At 53.5% G+C, this 22,548-nt stretch overlaps 1 protein-coding gene across 4 annotated transcripts in view; it reads right to left on the bottom strand.

Moving 5' to 3' along the window:
- ZDHHC18 (zinc finger DHHC-type palmitoyltransferase 18) overlaps positions 1 to 21,127 on the bottom strand; it is a 28,731-nt gene extending 7,604 nt beyond the window's left edge. For 2 of the 4 annotated variants that reach the window (XM_043909375.1, XM_043909373.1), the window contains exons 1-3: positions 20,700 to 21,126; positions 16,134 to 16,294; positions 1,363 to 1,512 (exon numbers count right to left, since the gene is read on the bottom strand). In XM_043909375.1, coding sequence (XP_043765310.1) covers positions 1,363 to 1,512; positions 16,134 to 16,294; positions 20,700 to 21,016 — 628 coding nt within the window. In that variant the 5' untranslated portion in view covers positions 21,017 to 21,126. Of the gene's footprint in view, positions 1 to 1,362; positions 1,513 to 16,133; positions 16,295 to 20,699 lie in introns of all 4 variants that reach the window. The other 2 variants (XM_043909374.1, XM_043909376.1) reach the window with 2 other exon arrangements.
- Positions 21,128 to 22,548: the final 1,421 nt, after the last annotated feature.

Raw genomic sequence — 22,548 nt, 5'->3', positions numbered from 1 at the left:
TTTATTTATATTTATTTATATTTTTATTTATTTATTTATTTATTTATAATGAACAGGTTGGCTTGTAACCCGTTCCCAAGGGGCATAGTGGTAAAGAATCGCCTGCCAATCAGGCTCGATCTCTGGGTCAGGAAGATCCCCTGGAGCAGGAACTGGCAACCCACAGTATTCTTGCCTGGAAAATTCCATGGACAGAGGAGCCTGGTGGGCTACAGATCATGGGGTCACAAGGAGTCGGACGCGACTGAACACAGTAAGCACAAACTGTAACCCCTGCTCCACTGTGAGCGCCATGCGAGGGCCTGGGCTGAACCCCAGGGCCTGGCAGCATCTGGTATGAAGAAGACCCACAGAAAGGACTTGGCACCTACAATCCTGGCCCCTTGGCAACAACCAATGACCCCTGTTCCCAAGCTCTAGAATAGAGGGCCAGGGAGGGGCGGGCCCGCTAGGTAACTTGTGGAGAACCAGCGTTGGAGGCCTAGTCAGAGGGCTGAGCTCACACCAGCACTGTGTCCCAGGGGTGGGGTCACGCCCAGGCAGGTGAAGAAAGTCCCCTGTGGGAATGTGGGTCACAAGCCCGACGCAGGCCTGCACCGGGCCAGCGCCCTTCACAGAGGGTGGGTGGGGCAGATTCTCAGGGAGGAGCGACACCCACTGAGTCACCCACTTCACGGCCTGCCGTCCGGGTGCTCCCCACGGCTCCCCGGCGAGGGAGTGCTGAGCTAGCGTCATGAGCTCACCGCCCTGGGGACTGTGCACAGTCACCATGGCTCAGCTCGCCTGGGTCCTCTCGCATAGCGTCTCCCTTACAACACCCTCCCAGAGGCACACCCTGGGCCCCCGTCAGAGCTGCTGGGCCTCCAGAGAGCGGCGAGAGGGGACGAGACAGCCTCTGGCTCCCCAACAACCACGGCAGTCGTGGGTCAGAAGCTTAGCTTCCAATCCCAGCTCCACCCTCTCCACCTCACTGGCATGAACTCCTCAGTTCCCAGATTTTTGTCAGTCCAAACCCCGGGACTTTCAGTAGAGCTGGCCTGGGCCACATGGCTAGAATGTCATGGTCCAGACTCTGGACCCTGGACCTGCTGAGGACCAGGCCAACAGCTGGGAGGAGGGTTCAGGCGTCTCTATGTCCACTTCAGAGCTGGGGGAGGAATCCCCCCTTCCCAGGCCGAAGCCGTGATACCACTGGTCACATTCAGGGCCCCTCCCCGCAGCCCTTCCTCAGTCAGAGCCAACCTAAGGGAACCAGACTTCCTGCCCAGATGCCCCCACCCGCCCACAAGCGACTCCCAATCTCCAGGGGCTCCATCCCTCTCAGTACTGCCCGCGCCCCCCTCTCTGCTGCCTCCCACTTACCCACACAGTTGTCGCAGACACTGCAGTGTGAAGTCCGGGGCGGCCGAAACATCTTGCAGGTGAAGCAGTACTTCAGCTTCACTACCTGCCCGTTGATCATCACCTCCCGGGTCCGCGGGGGCGGCCGGTACGTGGAACTGCCTGTGTTGTCTGAGAAGAGGGAGAGACAGATGCGGGATGGCCAAGCCCTGTCCAGGGGGAGGGGAGAGCCAGTGCTGCCCGGCCAGGATGAGAGAAGCTTCAGGGAAGCTGCTTTGGGGGGACAAACATTAGGGCAAGATGGCTACCAAGGGCATGGAGAGCTGTGACCACCCACCGAGACGTGCTGCGTGCCAAGTGCTGTGGAGAAGCTTCACACGCCCTCTCACGTGCCACTTCAGGGAGGACTTTCAGAGAGGGAGACCTGGGAAGGCTTGGTGAGCTTTATCTGCATCTAAACATCTTAGTGAGCTTTATTTGCATCCTTAGAGTCTGACCCACCAGGGACTGTAAAGAATCCACCTGCGATGCAGGAGACCGGGGTTCAACCCCTGGGTTAGGAAGATGCCCTGGAGAAGGGAACCAGCAACTCCAGTATTCCTGCCTGGAGAATCCCACGGATAGAGGAGCCTGGCAGGCGACAGTCCAGGGGGTCGCAAAGACTCGGACACGCCTGAGCAACTAACACTTTCCACGTTCTTTCAAACAAGCCTCGATCTAAGTTCTGGCTTCCAGGAGGGCCAGAGAACACAGTGAGAGCAAAGCTAGGAGGAAACAATCAGATGCGGAACGTGCGATGTCTACAAGCCCGCTGCCCTGCTCCCTGACAAATGTCAAGGTCACACTGTATTTCAACTCTACTTCAGATAAAAAAAAGAATATTTTAAAAGTGTTGCTTACAAAAGGAGAAGGGAGATGCTTCTAAATTTTAAAAGATTTAAGAGATAGAAACCAGTGCAATGCTTGATCCTAGAATGGATCCTGTTTTCAAAAACAAAACAAAACAGGGGGCTTCCCTTGGTGGCTCAGTGGTAAAGAATCTGCCTGCCTGATCCAGGGAGACCCCACAGGCCTCGGAGTGAGCCTGTGCTCTGGAGCCTGGGAGCTGGAACCACTGAAGCCCGTGGGCCTGAGAGCCTGTGTTCAGCAAGGAGAGAAGCCACTGCAGTGAGATGCATCCCAGCTAGGGAGTAGTCCCTGGCCTCTGAAACCAGAGAAAAGCCTGCGCAGCAATGAAGACCCAGCGCAGCCAAAAAATAAATAAATAAAATTATTAAAAAATAGGACAAAACACAGCAACAAAAGAAATTTGGAGAGCAAGGGGGAACAAATGACTACAGATTAAAAATCTGGGAACCATTAATTTTCCCAGATGGGATAACAGAATTGTCATTATGGAGGAGGCTATCCTTAAACCTTGGAGATACATGTTGAAGTATTTATGGGGTAAGTGAATATTTTACTATGTGTATAATTTACTATGAAATGGTTTAATATGACATATATGTTTGTGTGACACATCTGACACACTAGTAACAACTATTTAATCTAGTTGGTGAATTTATACAAATTTGTCATACTAATTCTTCCCACTTTTCTGAACGTTTGAAATTTTTCATAATAAAAATTTTAAGAGAAAAAGAAATGCAGAGATATATGATATTCATGGGTTGGCAGATTCAGTCTTAGAAAACAATTTATTCTCTCCAAATTAATTTTTAGATTCAACATAATCTCAGTTGGGGTTTTTGTGTGTATGTGTGGAAATTAACAAACTCACTCTAAAATTCATATAGAAATCAAATGAATAGAGTAGCCAAGGAACTCTTGAAGAACAAAGCTAGAGGTCTTATACAGCAAGACATTAACACTTATGATAAAGCCTAAGTACTTAAGACAGCCTGGTTTGGGTACAAGGGCAGAAATGCTGACCAGTGGAACAGAACAGACTCCAGAAACAGACCTAAAATGTATATGATCATGTGATTCAGGACAAAGGCAACATCACAGGGTCAAGGAGGAAGATGGTCTCTTCCTAATAAAACAATGCTGGATCCACTGGATACACAAATGGCGGGGGGGGGGCGGGGCGGGGAATGTAACTGTTAGAAGGGCTTCCCGGGAGGTGCAGTAGTAAAGAATGCCTGCAATGTGGGAGACGCAGGTTTGATCCCTGGATTAGGAAGATCCCCTGAAGAAGGGAATGGCTACCCACTCAGGTATTCTTGCCTGGAAGATTCCATAGGCAGAGGGGCCTAGCAGGCTACAGTCCAGGGGGTCACAAAGAGTTGGACATGACTGAGCACACATATTACTGTAACCCTGCCTCCCACTTAATACAAACTCAATTCCAGATGGACCACGGTGCTTAATACAAAACGTTTTGGATTAAAAAAAAGAAAAATAAAAACAGAACAGCTTCATGACTCTGGAGTAGACAAAGACTTCTTAAGTAAGACACAAAGGAACTGATCATAGAAGAACAATTTGATAAACAGCATTTTATCACAATTAAGAACTCCTATCCATCTAAAGAGATTATTGAGAATGAAAATATGACCTTCAGAGTAGTAGAAGATATGTGCAGTATGTTTATCTGACAAAGGACGAAGGATGTGTATCCAGAGTCTATAAAGAAGTCTTATGAGTCAGTAAGAAAAAAATCAGACAACTGAATCTGAATGCGGACAAAAGATTCAAACAGGCATTTCATAAAAGAAGCTGTTCAAGTGGCTAATAGACACATGAAAAAGTGCTCATACTCATTAGTCATCAGGGAAATGCAAATTAAAACCACAATATGCTACCAGTACATATGCACCAGAACGGCGAACATGAAAAAAAAATATATATATATATATATCTCTCTCTCAAGTGTTGGCAAAAATGTACAACAACTCAAAATCTCATCTGACCACTTCAGACAACAGTTCTGCACTAACTACCAAAGCTCAGCATGTGCAGCCCAGCAGTCCCACTCAGAGGTGTTTTCCCAGCAGACATGCACATGAGTTGAAGTGCACCAAAGCCAAGTGCAAGACTGTTCTTAGCAACAATTCTCAAAATAGCCAAAATCTGGAACAACCCAAACTCCCATCAATAGTAGAACGGAGAAAAAAAAATGTAGTCTATTCATACAATGGCATTCTATACAGCAGTGAGAATGAATGATCCTCAATTATACACAATAATATGAATGAATATCACAAATGTGTAGGTGCACAAATGTTCACAAACAGGTAAAAGTAATCTATGGTGTTAAAAGTCAGGACCACAGATATCCTTGCGGGGGGAGGGGTGACAGCGATTGGAAAGGGAACAAGGGGGGCTCCAGCACTGTTTCTTGGTCTGGGTGTGCTAATTAGATGTGTGTGTTCCAATTGTGAACCCTCAACAAACAGAACACTTATGAGCTGTACACTTTTGGCAAACCCGTTATACTTCAGTAAAAGCCTAAGAAAAAGGAAAAAGAAAACAGAAAGTAACTTGTCTAAAGTCACATGGTGGATCTGCTTGCAGAACAGGGTGCTGAACCTAGATCAAAACCCACAGAGCTACCCAGGGAGCCTCTTGGTACTCCAGGCCAAGAGGACCAGTGTTCCCCAGAGCAGTGGCTCCTCCCCAGATGGAATTCCGAGTCACAGGGGCGCCTGGGATCCCCAGCCCTTGGCTATGTTTCCAGCCATCACTTCCACGAGATTGACTCCCAATAATATCTCTACTTCGGCCACTTGCTCCCAGTGACTACTTACTGAGTGCCTACCATGTGCCAGGCACTATTCCAGGCGCTTGGCATGTATCACTGAAGCAGACTCGTGTCTCACATTCTTAGCTACCAAAGAGACTTTCGCTAGGCTGTCTCTGCACCACCTCAACTGTGGCATGTTTAAAGTGGAACTAAGCATTGAAGCATCTCTTCCTTAGTAACGGCAGTATGGTCAAGGCAGGGGGTTTGAGGCTAACAGACATACTCTGAAACTCAGTTTTGCCACAGGCTGTGTGTGAAGTTGCAGTCAAATGAATTTTTCTCAGTTTTCTCATCTGTAAAATGGGAATAACAGGGAGAGTGAGACATGAATCCTAGCTTCACCTCTTACTAGCTGGGTTTCTTCTGATGATGCCATTTGCGAGATGTGTGACAAGGCAGATCATTTAACCTCTCTGCCTCTGTTTCCGTGATCACTGAAAGGGAATAAGGGTACTTACCCCACAGGGCTATTGTGAGGATTAAATGAGTTAACGCACGTGAAGACGCACAAAGCAAATGCTTAAGACGTGTACACGGGGGGCATCCTTGGTGGTCCAGTGGTTAAGAATCCACCCTGTGATGCAGGGGACACAGGTTCATCCCTGGTCAGGGAACTAGACCCCACACGCCACAGAGCAACTGAGCCTGCGCACCACAACTGCCGAGCCTGCACGCCACCAACGAGAGAGTCCGCGCACCACAGTGAAAGGGATCGCGTGACAGACCAAAGATCCCACGCACTGCAACTAAGACCCCTTCCAGCCAGATAAAAATGAATTAAAAAAATGTGTGCGCTGTTATTATCAGCTCATAGAACTACTGAGAGAAAGAAGGGAATGAGAACAGGTCGCCGAGTGCTATTGTATGCTAAGCACTTTGCATATATTCTCCTCTTTAACGTCCCAGGAGGTGAAGTTGTCATCTTAATCTCCAGGTTACAAATTAGGAGCCTTTCCAGCGAGGCTAGTGACTTGCCTAAGGCCACATAGTGGCAGAATCAAGATGAGAATCCAAGTTCCTGAAGCTAGGTCTTGAGGTCATTTTGTAAATTTGCAAGTGTCACAATGAGTGTTATTCTTCCCTGCCTGGTTCCTTATTTCTGATGGCACAATTCAAGGGCTGAAAGGCACCTCGGAGAGCATGTAACACAGCCCCCGGCCCCCAGCAGATACCCGATGCCTGCTCTCACTCCTTCAGCTTACAGATGAGAAAAGAGGCCCAGAGAGGTGAGGGGATTCGTCCGAGGTCACACAGCCAGTGAGTGACTGAGCCAGAGGAACCCAGTTTGGAGTTCCCCGTGCAGATCCTTCCTCCTCCTTCATCTGGGCCTGGCCAGTCACTAGGTCTGGTCAGGTTCTTTCTTCATCACCCATTCCTCTCCACTCCCAACCCCCATCCCAGCCCAGGCCGGTATTATGGAACAGCACCCCCAAAAGACTCCTGCTCCCCGTCCCACTGCCTTTTAACCTGCCGGGCACACACCATCACATTCCCCTAAATAACCCCTTTCAACTCACTTCCCAGCTCAGAAACCCTTCACTGGCCTCCCCTAAAAAAAAAAAAAAGAACAGGATTTAAAACAAAACAAAACAAAAAAACAGGATAAAGGCAAACTTTCCATCCTGATATCAGGGCCCTCCACAGTTGGGCTCAACCTCCGTTTCCAGCTTTGCTCCCGCCACCCTGCCCTGGCTTCCTGCCCCCAATGCCGCAGCCGGGCCTCCCTTCCCTCTGCTCAGCAGGACTCATGGGCCTCAGCAGCAGCCTCTCTGACCACAGGAGCCTCCCACAGAGCACAGAACACGTTCTTGACTCCGAGCTGAGTTGTGACAGGACTGCTGTGTGTACACTGTCTCCCCAGCTGGACCCTCTGTCACTTGAGAGCAGAGACAGTCAGACCAACAGGCAGTCCCGGGACCTAGGACCCGAGAGGCAGCAGGCAACGGGCAGAGACGAAGGCGGGCCTGGAGCTTACACCCTGACCCTCCCACGTAGGAGCTGGTGCCCTCCGGGAAGCTGCCTAATCTCTGTGAACCTGCATCTGTCAAAGCAGACAAATAATGATGACTACCTTGAAAAGCGAGAAGGATCGGAAATAGCACAGGTAAAGGAACTGGCACTCGGTAAACACTTAAGTGTGTGCTCAAACACTCAGTCGTGTGCGACCCTTTGCGACTCCATGGACTGCAGCCTGCCAGGCTCCTCTGTCCATGGGGATTCTCCAGGCAAGAATACTGCAGTGGGTTGCCATTTCCCACTCCAGGGGATCTTCCCGACCCAGGGATCGAACCCGTGTCTCCTGCACTGGCAGGCAGATTCTTTACCACTGCGCCACTTGGGAAGCCCTAGTGAGTACTTACAACCAGCTGTTTTCATGAGGGCCAGCAAGAATGTTCAAACTACCACACAATAGCACTCATTTCACATGCTAAGCAAGATCATGAACAAAATCCTCCAAGATAGGCTTCAACAGTATGTGAACTGAGAACTTCCAGATGTACAAGCTGGATTTAGAAAAGGCAGAGGAACCAGAGATCAAATTGTCAACATCCGTTGGATCACAGAAAAAGCAAGAGAATTTCAGGAAAACACCTACTTCTGCTTCAATGACTACATTAAAGCTTTTGACTCTGTAGATGACAACAAACTGGAAAATTCTTAAAGAGATGGGAATACCAGACCATCTTACCTGCCTCCTGTGAAATCCGTATGCAGGTCAAGAAGCAACAGTTAGAACCAGACGTGGAACAACTGACTGGTTCAAAATCAGGAGTGGAGTGCATCAAAGCTATATATTGTCACCCTGTTTATTTAACTTCTATGCAGAGTACATCATGCGAAATGCTGAGCTGGATGAAGCACAAGCTGGAATCAAGATTGCCAGGAGATATAGCAATAACCTCAGACATGCAGATGACACTACCCTAATGGCAGAAAGCAAAGAGGAACTGATGAGCCATTGATGAAAGTGAAAGAGGAGAATGAAAAAGCTGGTTTAAAACTCAACATTCAAAAAACGAAGATCATGGCATCTGGTCCCATCACTTCATGGCATATAGAAGGGGAAACAATGGAAACAGTGACAGACTTTATTTTTTTGGGCTCCAAAATCACTGCAGATGGTGACTGCAGCCATGAAATTAAAAGACACTTGGTCCTTGGAAGTAAAGCTATAACAAACCTAGACAGTGTATTAAAAAGCAGAGATATTACTTTGCCAACAAATGTCCATCTAGTCAAAGCTATGGTTTTTCCAGTAGTCATATGCGGATGTGAGAGTTGGACCACAAAGAAGGCTGAGCACCGATGAACTGATGCTTTTGAACTGTGGTGTTGGAGAAGACTCTTGAGAGTCCCTTGGACTGTAAGGAGATCCAACCAGTCAATCCTAAAGGAAATCAACCCTTGAATATTGGAAGGACTGATGCTGAAGCTGAAGCTCCAATACTTTGGCCACCTGATGCGAAGAACTGACTTATTTGGAAAAGACCCTGATGCCAGGAAAGACTGAAGGCAAAAGAAGAGGGCAGGCAGAAGATGAGATGGTTGGGTGGCATCACTGACTCAATGGACATAAATTTGAGCAAACTCCAGGAGATGATGGACAGGGAAGCCTGGCGTGCTGCAGTCCATGGGATCGCAAAGAGTCAAACACAACTGAGCAACTGAACAATAATAATAAGCAAGGCACAGGATCTGGAGTCTGAAACGCTGGTTTGAATCTTGGTTTTGCTAGTCACTTGCTACTTTAGGAAGTCCCTTCACCTCTCTGAGCCTCAGTTTCCTCATCCATAAAATGGAGACAAGACTGTCTCACTCTCACAGAGCCACGGTGAGGGCTGAGTGAGAGGCTGGGAGGGCAGCCCTGAGCAGAGCCCTGGGTTCACAGGAGCCTCGGTCCTGACAAACAGCTCAGGCTGTGACACGCAGGGTATAGAACTCCCCAGCTCCTCCCAAAGCTGTTCATTCTGCTGCAAACTCAACAATAATCCTGTTCCTCAGGCCCTAGGTCCCAGCGCCTGCCCCTGCCCACTGGTGTCTCCCAGACTTGGATACAGGCTTTGGAGCCAGACAGGCATGTGGGTATGAATCTTGGCCCAATCGCTTACTAGCTGTGTGATGTGTAAGGAGTCGCTTAACTTCTCTGTGCCCTCATCTGCTGAAAAAGAAAATGGGCCATAATCGAATCCACCTCCTAGTGCTGTTAGGATGATCAGGCGAGAATTCATCAAGTGGGTTTAGCAAAGTGTCAAGCAGCTGGCAAGAGCTTAATAAACACTAGCCGTTACTATCACTAGTGTTGTTTCTGTGGAACACTACATTCCAAACTGATTTATGCAGAGACTTGACAACACAACCCAGCTGTGAGTGAAGAAAGCCACAGACCCTCTTCAGGGACCAAGAGCAAAGTTCCTGGACCCCTCACTGGATTCCCAGAGGCCCTCCCAGGGCAGAGGGGAGCCCACACTTCTCCCCAGGGCAGGAAGAGAACTCCTGGCAGCATGCGTTGGCCTCCAGCAGCCAGGCCTCCAGCAGCCAGGCCTCCTCCTCTCTAGGACTCTGAGAAAGAGGAAGTGAGGCTCTGGGCACCCAGCGTCTTCAGGCTTCTGGGAGCTGAAGGTGGAGAAGAGGAAAAAGGGCCACACTAGTGCAAAGGTGCCCCCCCGATGCTGAGTAAGGTCACCAACTGCAGGGTCCCAGACGGGGCAAAGGAGGCCTTGTGGGCATGCTGCTACAGGGCTGAGCCCCACGTGGGGTAGGGGAAGACGAGCAACTGTTTGCTTTTTCTCAGGCCAGACAGTGCTGACCAACAGCTGCCCTGGAGCTGGCCTCAGAATCTTCCTCAACCCCATTCCTCCGGGCACCCGTCACCAGTGGTAGCTTGTTAGTGCCCACAGCCAAGGCCACTAACCACGCCGACCACAAGGCTCAAGCCTCTTCACTTTCAGCAGAAGAAAACCACTTTCAGAGCACGTGGACATTCCCTGTTTCACTTGTACCCAAACACCCTGGGCTGGGACATGTGCCTGAGTTTTATCGACTGCACTCCTGAGTTTTATCGACTGCACTCCAACAGTACAAGGTGGGGCTGAAATTAGAACCCTTGTCCTCCAGGGCATTCATCTGTCCCTTCTTCCAGACACCAGCATCTGTGATGACAAGTTACTGCACAAGGCCCAGGGTTGCGGGTAAGGGAAATAGGGGTATGTACACAGAGGTGAGTAAATGTGGTTGCTTTGTTACTCAGTGCAGAAAACAGTTGTTGCAGAAATGAACGAAGCCCTGCCCTGCGGGAATCTAAGATCTCCTCCAGGGCTCTGTCTGGCGCAGGGTCTGCCCCAGGAAGTAAAAGGCACCCCCAGGGGGGAAACTAAAGCCCCCCCGGACGTGGTAATGAGTGGGAGGCTCCTTCTCGCTACATGGCTGGGAGAAGGAAACGAATCTCCCACGCCTTTCTCTTGACCAGGGGGCCTGCGCTGGGTCTCTTCACCCCAACCCCTGCCCCAGAGACACACAGCCCCAGCTCTGCAGGGTGAGCATGAATGGCTAGAGCTGAGACTGAAGCCCCATGGCTGGCGGGGAGGCCCCTGGGGCTGGCCATGAGCTACTGAGAGGTGTTAGTGAGGGGAGACCGAGCACCTCTATCCGCCCTGCTGGGCCCTGACGCTGCCCTCCCGATGCCCCACCTGCAGAGGAAACAGCTGTGGGTACCCAGCTCCCAGGCGTGACGTCAGCCAGGGCAGCCAGGCTGTGAGCACCAGGGTCACTGTAATCTCCGCCTGACCAGTTCTGTTCCTGCTAGAGGTTTATGGAGCCCCATAGGCTTCCTGGCAGGCCTGGGGATACAGAAAGAGCTTGGCCTGGGGGCAGAGTGAGCAGAAGAAGTGGATAATTACAGAGTCAGTGCAGGAGGCACTGAGTCAAGTGCAATGACTCTGGGACCAGTGTGACCTTATTGTGAAACCTGGCCTGGCCCCTTGTTAGCCTGTGATTTGGAGGAAGCTGCTCAACCTCCTCGCTGGGTGATGGCAGTATTGACCTTATCAGATGATGATGCCAATGAGCGATGGAAAGATGTAACCCAGGGATGGGTCAATCAATGGTGTTACCAGTGTCTGTACTCAACACCATGAGACAAAGTGGAATACGTGGGGTGGGAGGCAAGAGGCAGCATTCAAGAAAGCAATGAGAAGAACTTCCCTAGTGGTCCAGTGGCTGAGAATCCGCCTTGCAATGCAGGGGACGATCCCTGGGTGGGGAACTGAGATCCCCTATGTTGCAACTATGAGCTCGCAAGCAGTGAAAAGATCCCAATAGGGGCAACACAGGTCCTGCGTGCTGCAACCTAGACCCGGCGCAAATATGCAAATAAATTTATTTATTTATTTTTTTTTTTTTTGCAAAGATCCGCGCCTGCGCAGTGGCGCCCCGCGCGGACTTTTCCTTCCCACGACCTTCTATCCCGCGCCTGCGCATTAAGACCTGCTCCCCGCAGGCCAGCAAGACTGTAAATCTAGTTAGATAGCTTTTCTTACCGACTGAGGTGGGGAAAATTGGTTCGTAGTTAAACCCGTTGTCTCTCCCTTCCCATTCTGTGAACTATAAACCTTCCAACCCAACTGCCCCTACAGAGAAGGGACTCTTATCCTCGGGGTTTCCCTGGCGCTCGCAAATATGCAAATAAATTTAAAAATAAACATTTAAAAGAAAAGAAAGCAAGAAGGGATGAAGCAGCTGCAATGGATGGGAAAATGGGAAAGACAGAGACCTCAGGCTCTTGGGGTGGGGGGCAGAGCACAGCAGCAGAGGGGACCCCGAGAGTCAAAGCAGGAGCATGTGGTGCGGCTGGGGAGCTGGGGAGTGGAAGGAGGTGAGGAGGGAAGGCGGCCCGGACCCCGCCTTGATTCTGAAGGCCAGCGCGCCTCAGGGGGCAAGCTTTCAGGAAGGCAGGAGATGGTGTTTCCTGATCATGACACTAAGCAGCACTGAATCACATGATGAAAAAAGGCATTCCCACTTTCAATTCTCTTTCACGCCTTGACTCCATCCAGGGCAAGGTCTCAGCTCACAAGCCTTCCTCACAGGCCTCAAAGTAACTGCTTTCCACAGGCAACTGTAACCACCAAGAATTCTGTAACACTGTTACGCTTTTGTCCTTATGATTATCTTCTACTTGGAGCAAGTGGCTTCTGCTAACAGGAGTGATACACATTTTCCCCTGGAAAAATACATCTAAAAGCAAGCCATTTACAGGAAAACTCTAAATAAAGGAGGGTACCAAGGTGAGATGCTGAAAGAGCAAAAACCACTCAGGTTGTACGTCAATGGCCGACCTTCAGGAAATGGGGCTGAGGGCACTGGGGAGCAGCCCACGTTCTGGGCTGGGGGCGGGGCGCCGGGTCTAACGTGGACCTTGGAGAGACAACCGTGACCGAAGGGAGAGTGGTCGGTGGAGCACTGGGCCAGTCGGGGTGGACAATGAGCTGTGTCTTCCCCGGGGCAGTGGGCTTCAGAAGGACCCCATGGGAGACATCCTGGAGACAGACAGGATGTGGTTTGTGACCTGCCGTGTGGCTTGTCTCTGTTGTGTGAGCTGTAACCGTGGCGAGGGGAGTGTCTGTCACCCGAATTCGGGTGTTTCCATGACCTCCCATCACGCTGGGGGCTTTCAGGAGCAATGCTGCCGCCTCCTACCTCTTCTCCACCTGCCCAGAGCCTACAGGTGGTCCAGATGCCGGCCTCCCCGGCTGTCAACTCAGGGGCTCAGACCAGGCTGGCCCATCAGCCCCGTCGGCCTGAGCCTCTGGGGTTTCCCCAGACTTCCACCGCTAAAACAGGGACCGTCTTGGGCAAACTGTGAGGCGCTGGCCACCCCACCCCAGACGGTCCTTAAAGGGCGGGAGCCCTCGAGCCAGATCCGGTGGGGCTGGAATTGCTGTCTATGGGGCCAAAGCGAGAAGGTCACACTGTCTGCACGGATGCAGGGCCCCAGTGACCAGCTCATGTTTATATAAACAACATCACCCGCCTCAGAGTCAGCCCCCAACCTTCTCGAAAAGGCTCAGTGACAGCACAGGCCAAGACCGCGCTCTGGGCTCTCCACGGCTCTGGGCGCTGCTGCCGCCACCACCTTCTCCATGACCACCGCTAAAGAGACAGCCAGTGGGAATCTGCTGTGACTCAGGGAAGTCAAACTCCGCTCTGTAATAACCTAGAGGAGTGAGAATGGGTGGGAGGGAGACTCAAGAAGCGGGGGCACATAGGTACACGTGTGGTTAACTCATGCTGATGTATGACAGAAATCAAACCCATGTTGCAAGGCAATCATCAATCGATTAAAAGTAAAACATTTTTTGAAAAGGCTCAGTGACTTTGGTCCTTTTTAAGAAAATATGTTTCACCTTGAGGAAAAGCCGCCAGCTCAAGTTCAGAATTCAAAGGCCCCAAAGATGGTACCTTCCAGGCTGGGCAACTGTTCTCAAAGGGATGTTTCCAACCCTGACACTCAGGGGTCCACAAGACTGTCTCCACCCCATGCTCCAAATTCTCCGAAGCACCCCTGTGTCCAGCCAACACTGCCTGCTCAGAATCCACACCGGCCCCTTTGTACCACTGTCCTCTTCTCAGGCCCCACTGACACGGGGGGCTCCCCTCACACACCTCCCTATGTTTGAAGTCCACTCACACTGCAGGGCTTGGCTCATGGAAGCCTCTCCAGGAAGCCTCCCTGAAACCTCTCAGCACAAGACACTCCTGGTTCCTTCTATCCTCTTCCAAAGCCCGATCTCACCTGTGGCGGCCAGACGGGGCTTCCCCCAGGGACTGAGCAAGCCTGGAGATCCCCAGAAGGAGGGTTTACATCAGATTCATAACCCCCACCCCCACCTCCGTGCCTTCTCTCCCAGCAGTCAGGAGTCAGCATACAGAATTGACACATGAATGGCCAAACCGATGACATCTAATTGGGAGACATTTCAACCGTTTTTCCACCGGCTATTGAGGGAAGCAAGGAGGGCCTCACAGAGGCTGATGCATTCAGCCCCCACGTGCAGACAAAGTGAACAACACAGTCACCACCCAGGAAAGACTGCTGGGCCTGCCTGACGATTCTGAAACGACCCAGGGCCAGAAGCTCTGGGAAGGTACGACAAAGGTATGGCCCCACCGGGGTCACACAGGCTTCCCAGACACTTGAACTGAGACCTAACAACAAACAGCATGTGCCTGTGGAAGAATGGGATGTGTCCCTGCCACCATCCCAGAGGAGAAAACAGGGGATTTGGGAATCGAGGCTCCGGGGCCGTGGGACCCCGTGCCTTAGTTTCTGCAGCAGCCCAGCCAGCCTCATAGCTGCAAGGATCTGTAGGAATAAAGGATGGGACACACTCAGCACAGTCAGGCTCTCCCCGAACCTGGGGATTATCCTGGTCAGTACGACCCAAACAGCTCACAGGGAGGCCGGAGGACTCCAGGCAGCCAGACCTCCAAGGCCCAGGCTGAGTCGGACATTAATCCGGCCTCATTAGCCCCGACCTGGAGGGAGGAGAAACGGGGCTGCCTACAACCAGCTGCCGGGTCAGACCCGGGACCCTGGAATGGTGGACGCTGGGAGGCTGAGTGGCAAGCGGCCCAGGGGTGCGAGAAGGAAGGAAGCTGGATGCAGGCCGAGGAAGAAGGCAACCGAGGGTGTGGCCGAGGACAGGCCAGGGCAGCGGGAGGAGACAAGGACAGACAGGCGTGGGCGAGCATGCCCTCGCCCCCTGCCTCCCGAGCCGCTCCAGAGCATCAGTGGAGCGACTTCCAGGACGGATGCCGCAGGGCTCTGCCCCTCGCGGGCTGCCAGGGCTCTTCAGAGGCAGCTGGGTGCTTATTTAAAAGTCTGTCTGAGAGTCACCCTGTTAGGGGAACGAGCCAACCACAACCGGAAACCCCCGAGGTGTGCAACCATCCACGTCACTGCTCAGCAGGAAGAAGCCAGGGTGGAGCAGGCTGAGATTAAGGCCTAGCGCCGGCGGTGCCCAGCCATCTGGGGGGGCAACCTGGGCAGCGCCTCCGGGAGGCCAAGGGCCACCTGGGTGCTGGCAGCACAGGTCCTCTGCGGCCATGCTGGCCTTCCTGCCGCCCCTCAAACACAGCAGTCTGCTCGCCACTCCCAGCTTCTGCTTGTGCTGTGTCCAGGCCACATGTGACTGGCTCATCTCAAGTGCCACCTCCTCCTGAGAGCCGGCCTGACCACCTCATCTAGACCAGCCCACCCCCCACCCCAGCGAGCTCTCCTCAGACAGCAGCGGCGGCTCAACCCCTCATCTCTGCGGGTCTTTGTATCTTTGCTCGGAGGTCAGCTCCTTCACAAGGCCTTCCACCCCCCTATTTACAACTGTACATCCTCCCCCAGCTCTCACCCTGGCTCCCCGAGCTTCCTTCTCTGTCACAGCCTAGATGTTGGTCAACTGTCTTTCTCCTCCCACTGGAATGTCAGCTCCAAGAAGTCAGGGATTATCATCGGATTTGTTTGCTACTGTATCTAGAAAAGGTGCCTGGCACGTAGTAGGGGCTCAGTAAATGTTTGAGGAGTGAATGAATAAGTGTGTATGAATTTTTAAGAGTAGGGTCTCTGGTTAGAGTGCCTAGGGTCCTATTCGGGCTCTTCCACTTACTCTGTGACTTGTGACCATTTACTTAACTTCTGAGACACCCAAGGTAATTAATCAGTAAAAGGAGAATAACAACAGTACCTGCCTCATGGGATTACCAGGGGATTAAATATGATCACACATATACAGAGGTGAACACAGAGCCTGGCCTCCTGTAAGTACTCAGGACTGCCCGGCTGCCAACACCAGCCCTCCCATGCAGGTATTTCTTGCTTATGCTCACTTGCTTATCCTCTGCTTCTTGCACTCTTAGCATCAGCTCCAGCTGGCCCTGCTCGCCCCCAGACCCCCAGAGCCTAGCACACTGTGAGAAGAGAAAATCAGGCCTCCTCTCACATCAAGGAAGGTGCAGTTTGCAGGCAGAGCCGCAGCTGGAGCAGGAGCCTCACCGATCTGTTTCTCCAGGGCGGCTGCCTCACAGACGGTGGCTCGGGGCAGGATTCCGGGGTCGGTGAAACTTGTCTGCAGCAGGCAGCTCATGACGAAGAAAAACAGGATGGCAGCAATGATGGGGATGGCGAGGGTCAGGTGGCGGGCCAAAAAAGGACAGCTGGAAAAAGAGAGGGAAAGAGACGTGAGCAGATATCCCGGGGGCTGCCTGGGGCACAGGGTTGCATCGCCAGGCAGGCATTGTCATCCCAGTAACCACCACCATGGTCCTGAACGGATGCAGAGGTGCGGCCCCTGGGTGAGTGTAGCCACACACCCTTACGTCCTTACGCCCTGCCCTTCCGTGCCTAGAGCAGACATCACTAATTGATCCCTGCCCTTTCTCCCTCAGTGCCCGGCAGACGTGACCAATAGGTCCTGGCACTCAACCCCTGCACTTGGCTGCAACCTCTGAATCCTTCTACACACAGAGCTTCAGGCAGCCACCACCAATGAACTGGACCGTCACTTGAGATGACTCATCCATGACAACGTTCACTCATTTTTTCGGTCACGCCACATGTGTTTACTGAGGTCTTTTCAGTCTTCCCTGGTGGCTCAGGTGCTTATCCACCTGCAATGCAGGAGACCGGGGCTCAATCCCTGGGTCGGGAAGATCCCCTGGAGAAGGAAATGGCAACCCACTCCAGTATTCTTGCCTGGGAAATCCCACGGACAGAGGAGCCTGGTGGGCTACAGTCCATGGGGTCGCAAAAAGTCAGACACGACTGAGTAACTAACACAACAATTCCAGTCTTAAAGGCAATACCTTTAACAAGCAGCAGGGATTATGGCTGCTTGTGAGTAAGACAAGAGTTCCCCTGCTCCTTCAATGAGGCTCAGTCTAGTGGGGAAAACGGACACGTAAACAAAGAATTGCCACACAGGGTTTGCATGTTATAATGGGCAAGGGGGAAGTAGCAGAACAGTTAGGAAAGACTGGCTGGAGGAGAGAAAGCCTGAGCTAGGACCTGAATGAGTCGGGTCTGCCAGGTAAAGGGGGGCTGAGCGAAGAGCCTGGTCCAGCCACTGCCCCGTCACCCAAACACTGGCATCCCGGCTCGGTTCTATCAGGCCCCCTGACCCTGGTGAGCCCCAACAGCCCGAGCATGGGTCTAATGCTGAGGCCCACCCATACTATTAACCACCGTCCTACGTGGCCTTCCGTCCCAGAGCCAGAGTGGCCCCTGGTGGGCTGAGAAACTACTATCTGGGGATGACTGGCCGCTGGGAGGCCTGAGTCAGCCCAGGTTCCAGGAGCCGGCGAAGCAGCAGGAACAAACCTGTGGGTTATCTACACTGACTCTGGAGCCTCCTCTGTCGGAGGTTCTGGCCTCCAGAGAGACCCTTCCCTTCAGGAGCAGAGACCCAAAACGAAGGGCTCCCAGGGGGCCACATGCTGCTCCAAATACATCAGTGGTCCCCGGTCTGAGCCTCAAACGGAGCTGGGCCCTCATGTCACCCACGTGACAACTCAAAAATGTTCATGTACAACTAGACTTCTTGGGCGACGGAGAAGGCCTGAAGTTTGAGACTTGCAGAGCCCTCAGAGACAGCAAGTCCTGGCCCCCTGGTTTTACTGAGGGAGGACCCCAAAGCCCACGGGCAGATCCCAAGTCACCCAACCAGGCAATAGCAGGACGGGGGTCTCCAGGTTCCCAGCAAGTGTTCTGTCCATTTCATTCAACAAATACATATATTTTCTATTGTACTGTAAAATAGTTACTGTATCGAGTGCCTACTACATACTAAGCCCTGTTTTTGGCACTCTGGGTACAACAGTGAGAATAAATTCCTGTTCTCATAGAGAGAGGCAAGAAGCTAACAAAAAGCCTAAGTACCGTATGTCAGATGGAGGTAAGTGTTTTGGAGAATAAGTCAGAGCTGAAGTGACAGGAAGCTGGGGTGCAGTTGCCTCTATTATAGAGATGGTCAGGGAAGGACAGGAGAAAGTGTGGGAGGGAGCCAGGTGGCTCTCTACGGGGAAAGATATCTCAAACCGTGCAAAGGCCCTGAGGTCGGCATGCACACGCTGGCCAGCGTGCCTGGGAGGGAGGGCACAGGGACAGTGGGAGGGGACGGGACAGGGAGGAAGCCATCACCAGGGCTCCGGCTCTTATCTAGACAGCCACGGGATATTCAGATCTGAAGTGGAATTAAAGGAGCCCTCTGGTTGCTGCGCTGGGCAGGAAGCAGGGCAGAAGCTGGGACGCCTATGCAATATTGCTTCAAACCCAACAGAAGAGAACACCATTCACAGCAGGAAAGGTCCCTGCTGAGAGCCCTGGGAGAGTCCTCTCAGCCTCCAGGCCCTCACTGACAGCATTCCCCTACGCGGGGCCCCCACTGAGCCCCTACCCCAGTCCAGGCCCAGGTGAGCTCTCGGCCCGAACCCGGACCCTCTTGCCAACGCCACCAGTTCAGGTGAGGAGGAGCAGAGACAAAGAGGAGATGCTCTACCAGCCCTCCTGGAACCCAGAAGTCCTCGCTGCTGCTCCCTCTCTGGGGACAAGCCTGGCACCCATGAAGACATCCCCTCAGCCCAGAGGAAGTCCTGATTCTGAACGGACCAAATCCCACACTGCAGGGTCACAGGGGCCAGCCTGAGCAAGAACCACTTCCTCCTGCTTCAGCTACGGCCCTGGCTGGAAGGACCTGGTGGAGCCGGAGGGAGGCTGGAAAAGGCACTTTCAAAGGACCCACATGGGCCGGCTCAAGGAGGTGGATCTGAAACTCAGCCCAGGGGCCGTGCTGGGGGCTGGGGGAGCTTCCCCAGAGCTTCTGCTTGCTCATTATTCCAGAACTTTTTATCCACCCTGAGTCAGAAAGGCAAGCTGAAAGGGAGAAGCTAATTTGTAGAAAGTCCTCATCTTGCTTCAAGGGGAAGCCCAAGGTTGCAGAAACAGGACCTGGCAGCTGAAAGGGTACCTCGGGGCCCGTGTCTTTGCGGCAGCCCAACCATGGCCCTTGGGAAGGGTTTTCTGGCGATGACAAGTAATAGCAGCAGCCAGCTCTAAACACCTATTACCAGCTAAAAGCTTACGTGCCTAGATTCATGTCATCCTCGTGACACCCTGAGGGGGTGGGTAGTGTCATAAATCCTGTTTTATAGATATGGAAACTGGGGTCTGAGAAGCAAAGCGACGCCCCGAAGTCACTCACTTAGTGCCTGGTGGAGCTAAGATCTGAACTCGCTCTGCGAGCTGCAGAGATGGTGTTCCTGACCACCTGGGTAACTGAGTAAGACCACAAAGAAGGATGGGCAGCGGAGGAGGGAGAGGTGGGACTCAGGCAGCGCGAGTGTGTGAGCATGCAAGGAAATCAGGGAGCAGGCGGCTCAAGCTGGAGATCAAGGGTACAGTGGAAAACTTCTGATACAAAGATGTGACCTGGTACGTCCCTTACTCCATCCCTTAAATGGAGAACCTGTGTGGGCCAGTACCAGGTCACTGGGGACATGAAGAGGTCAAATGCCCACGGAGGCAAATATGACCTGTCACACAGAAATACTCTGAACTCTTGAAAAATAACAAGACGCTGCAGCTGTTCCTGCTATGGAACCAGCCAGAAGGTGCTCTGGAGTCTTGGGAAGGGAAACAAAGCCAGGAAGTCAGGAGGTGGGGGCAGGGGCCTGGGAGATGTCTGGGGGACCAGAAGAGGCAGAGGGAAGAGCAGAAAGCTCTGGAGAAACTGAGGAAGGTGCTGAAGGGGAAAGGGGAGGTCTGGGAGGCCCAAAGATAGGTGAGGGTCTAGGGTGAGAACCACTGAGGGGAAAGTGAGGGGGTCGGGTCTGAGAGTAGAGATGACCAGGGGACCCTGGAGGGAATAGGGAAGATGGCTGGGGAAACTGGAGGTGAGAGTATATAGCCAGAGGCCAAGGAAGATATTCAGAAGTTGTCTGGAAGGGATACAGAGATAAGATGCCTAGAGGGGTCAGAAAAAAGCTGGTGGCAAGAGACAGTCCAGAGGACAGGTGAGGAGCTGCAGAGGCCTGGGGCAGCTTCTGAGACGGCAGAAAGGATGGACGTCCTGGAGGGACATGGGGGAGGGCGGTGTTCCTGGCCAGAAGCTGGCAAAGGCAGAGTGTCAGGGAAGGAGGGGGTACTAAGGGAGGGGCCGGGATGAGGCGGCTGGCAGGCAGGGACAAGGGGGCCAGCTGAGATGATGATCCACATGGGCACGGGGGAGATGCCGAGTCTGGGAGTGTTGGAGGGGACCAGGAAGGACAGATAGGGGATAAGCAAGGAGATGGGAGAGGCCTGAGGGCAGACTCTGAGAGGCACAGGGAAGATACGGCCAAGGAGGGGCTGGGAAAGGAGGGTGCCTGGCAGGTGCTGCAAAGGGTGGAGAATCGGGGAGGTGGAAAAAGACGGGGTGCCCTGCAGGCGACCAGAGGAGTTGGAGTGTCCATCAAGGCCTGGGGAAGGTGAGGTGAGCGGCAGCGGGCAACGGGCACCGGAGGGTACGCGGCGCCTCGGGGGGCGGGGGCGGGGACGAGGAGGGTAGTGGGGCGCCGCGGAACTCACTCGAAGACGAAGAAGAGGATGGTGGTGGTGAGGATGAGCAGCAGCGTGAGTGCGAAGACGCCGCCGTGGCCGGCCAGCATGAGGCGGCCGCCGCAGTAGAAGCGGTTGCGGCCCGGGAACACCTCCCACTTGCGCCGCGGGCGGCGGCCGAGGCTCCCGCTGCCGCTGCCGCTGCTGCTCCAGCGCGGCGCGGTGGCGGGCGGCGGGGGCCCGGGGCCCGGGCCGGGGGGCGAGGCGGGGCCGGGGCGGCGCGCCTCGGGGGAGGCGGGCGGCGGGGCGGCCCCGGGGCTGATCTGCTGGTACTCGCAGTCCTTCATGCGGCCGGCCGCGGACCTGGGCTCCGCTCCCCGCGGGCCGGCCGGGCCGCACGGGGACCGGGGCCGAGCGGAGGAGGTGGTAGCGGGGACGGCGGCGGCGGCGGCGGCGGCGCGCGCGGCGCTCGCTCGCAGGGGGCGGCCTCTCGGCCGGCCCGCCCCGCCCCGCCCCGCGCGGCCTCCCGCCGCAGCGCCCCCTCCGACCGGGCCCGGGATGGCGCTCCGGCCTCTCGGCGGCCCGGTCCTGACCCGCCGCAGGGCCCCGACCCCATCCCCCGCTGCCCGGATCGCTGCCGCAAGAGGACACGGCCGCGGAGGCGCGCTCCAGGACTCTCTGCTCTTTTGCAGTCTGACCATTTGTTGGGCGTCCCCTGGGTGCCGGGCACCGTGCCGAGCGCCGAGATTTGAGAGGTGATCTATTTCTGGCAATCTGGATTTCCAGGGCCAGGCTTCACCACCCATCTCTGAAGACTCACCGGACAGGCATCTCCAGGGCCGGCAGGGGTGGGCTAGGGACATAATCTGCTTGGAAGGCCAGCGGCCTGTTAATTACTGTCGTGAACTTCAAAGTGCCCGAGGAGTCTGTGCGGCACATCTCTGCCCGCTTCACCCAGCTCTGCAATCTGGACCCAGACCCAGCTTTCCTATCACCTGATGGGGGGTGGATGTCACAGGGCCCCAGTGTTTTTCAAGAGTTCAGGGTGTATTCGTTTTCTATTGCTGTGTAACAAATTACCACACATGTAGCGGCTTGAAACAACACATCTTATATCTCACAGGTTCCAGGTCAGGGGCCCAGGACAGCTTAGCTGAGTCCCCTGCTTAGTCTCAGAGGGCTGCAGACAAGGTGTCAGCAAGGCTGCCTGCTTGTGTGGGAGCTCAACTGGGGAAGAAGACACCTGCAGACCCACTCAGACTTTGTGGGCAGAACTTATTTCTGGTGACTGACTGAGGGCCTGGCTGTCACCTGGAGGCCTGTGTGAGGTTCCAGAGGCCACCTGCAGTCAGCGCCTTGAGGTCACCCCAGTGCCTTGCCTCGTGGGCCTCTCCAACACGGCTGCTTACTTCCTCAGGCTCACAAGGAGAGTCTCTAGCTCCAGGCTGCTAACGCAGAGTTTTATATAACATAGCTTATCTTATATATGTAACCAGAGGGACAGCCCGACACCTTCACTGTGTTCTATAGGTGAGAACCAAGTCACAGGTCCCACTTGAAGTTGAGAGAATCACACAAAGGTGTGAATACCAGGAGGCAATCACTGAGGCTCACCTCAGGGTCTGCCCACCACACTGGGATTACTGGGAAACCTAAGGAAAAGTATAGAGAAAAGAGAGAGCTGCAGACTAGGATAAGAGAAAGGAAGTCAGAATACACTATGCAGAGGTAGTAAATACAACAACAGTGACCGTAAGGACCTGTAATTGTTACACAGGCCAAAAGCCACTGAACCATGCCCTTGATGCCAAAGATTCTGGATTTGATGAGCCTCCCCTCTTGCTCCTTGGTTGTGGAACAAAGTCACAAAGCTGGACTT

The sequence above is a fragment of the Cervus elaphus genome, chromosome 8 (assembly GCF_910594005.1).
Source record: "Cervus elaphus chromosome 8, mCerEla1.1, whole genome shotgun sequence".
Lineage (NCBI taxonomy): Eukaryota > Metazoa > Chordata > Mammalia > Artiodactyla > Cervidae > Cervus > Cervus elaphus.
This window is presented reverse-complemented; position numbering and strand designations above follow the sequence as displayed.